General features: G+C 50.9%; 1 protein-coding gene across 1 annotated transcript in view; it reads right to left on the bottom strand.

Moving 5' to 3' along the window:
- PRMT2 (protein arginine methyltransferase 2) overlaps window positions 1-725 on the bottom strand; it is a 45,886-nt gene extending 45,161 nt beyond the window's left edge. The window contains 1 exon segment of the mRNA XM_045284553.1: window positions 686-725. Within this exon segment, the coding sequence (XP_045140488.1) occupies window positions 686-725 (40 nt within the window).
- Between the last annotated feature and the right edge of the window lie 690 nt (window positions 726-1,415).

Here is a 1,415-nt window from a genome sequence, read left to right as displayed (position 1 = left end):
ACACAACTTCGCGTTTGTTCTTCCACAAACAGGTATAAGGTACGCCTCAGGAGGTCATAGGCACGGATGGCAAGAAGGGAGACCATGTCACTTGAGTGGGTGTCCAAGGAGTTTGAACCACCTACCCATGAAACTTACTTGTACTTTGGTATTTTCCTAAATAAATCTTTTATATACCATTGCTATTTGATGACACATTGCTGCCACACACACCCAACCTTAAGGTTCGGTGGGTCAGATAACACCTGGGCTGTATAACCACCTGGCACACCTGGTCAGATGTTTTGTCTCCGGTAAGGCCCCATTGTTGGTAGGTGCCATCAGGTCGGTTCTGACTCACACACTGCCCGGTCCTGCACCATCTTCACAATCGTTGTTATCTGTAAGCCCGTTGTTGCAGCAACTACGTCGACCCCTCTCCTTGAGCGAGGGTCTTCCTCTTTTTCGATGTCTTCCACTTTACCAAGAATAATGTCTTCTTCCAAGAACGGATATCTCCTTACAACGTGTCCAACGTCTAAGGAGCATGCTGGCTGCACTTCTTCAAGACGGACTTGTTTCTTCTTCTGACCGTCCACGGTACTTTCAACATCCTGCACCGCCATACTTCCTATGGGTCAATGTTTCTCCGGTCTGCACATGCATAAGGAGTGGCTACACATGCCGTGGTCTGTTTCAAGCGCACCTTCGTCCTCAAAGTGCTCTTCAACACAATAGCAAGCCATAATCGCGTTCCCAAATGAGACTAGCGTCCTCCCCAAAAGGGCACAGAGGTGCTCCCAAGTCCTAGAGGTTTGCAGTGGGACTCTCCTGTTGGTGCTTGTCAGAGGAGCCACACTTCATTCCTTGGTGTCAAGGCCACATGCAGAGTATCTGCTGGATCCCAAGTTTAGGGCTAGGCTAAACTTGCTCTTGTCTCCACACGAAGCTGCCAGGCTTATGTATGGAAGTAGCAAACTCAAATGTAGGGCATGTTGTCTGTCAAATCTCCAAAGCTGCACCCTTACACTACCGGCCATGAACAAGAAGCCCAACACTGGAAGGTGACAAGCTGCGAAGCACAGAGGTGGGCTGGCCGCAGAAGAGAAGGGTCCATGTGCCCTTCCTCCTGGTGTCCTTCTGAAGGTCTGTGTCTATATGCTCCTGGGAAGGCTGAGCGAGGATGCCAGTCTGGGGGTTGATACCACTAGAGTTGTTGCCTGTGAGTCCTGGCATCGTGCAACCACCTCTCTGGAAAACATCCTCGCCCTCTGACCCTGGCCTGCTCCCACAGAGGTTAGGGTGGAGTCGATGCTTTGGGTTGTCCTAGGAACCTGGTGTCTTGTCTCCAGATGGCAGGCCCACCTGGGTCCTCTGAAGCCCACACCCATCACATAGCTGATGTGAAGTCGCTGGGTGAGTATATTCCTTTTTTC

Source organism: Echinops telfairi, unplaced genomic scaffold (genome assembly GCF_000313985.2).
Source record: "Echinops telfairi isolate 266 unplaced genomic scaffold, ASM31398v2 ScPeMD7_7469;HRSCAF=8507_0, whole genome shotgun sequence".
In the NCBI taxonomy this organism is placed as follows: domain Eukaryota; kingdom Metazoa; phylum Chordata; class Mammalia; order Afrosoricida; family Tenrecidae; genus Echinops; species Echinops telfairi.
This window is presented reverse-complemented; position numbering and strand designations above follow the sequence as displayed.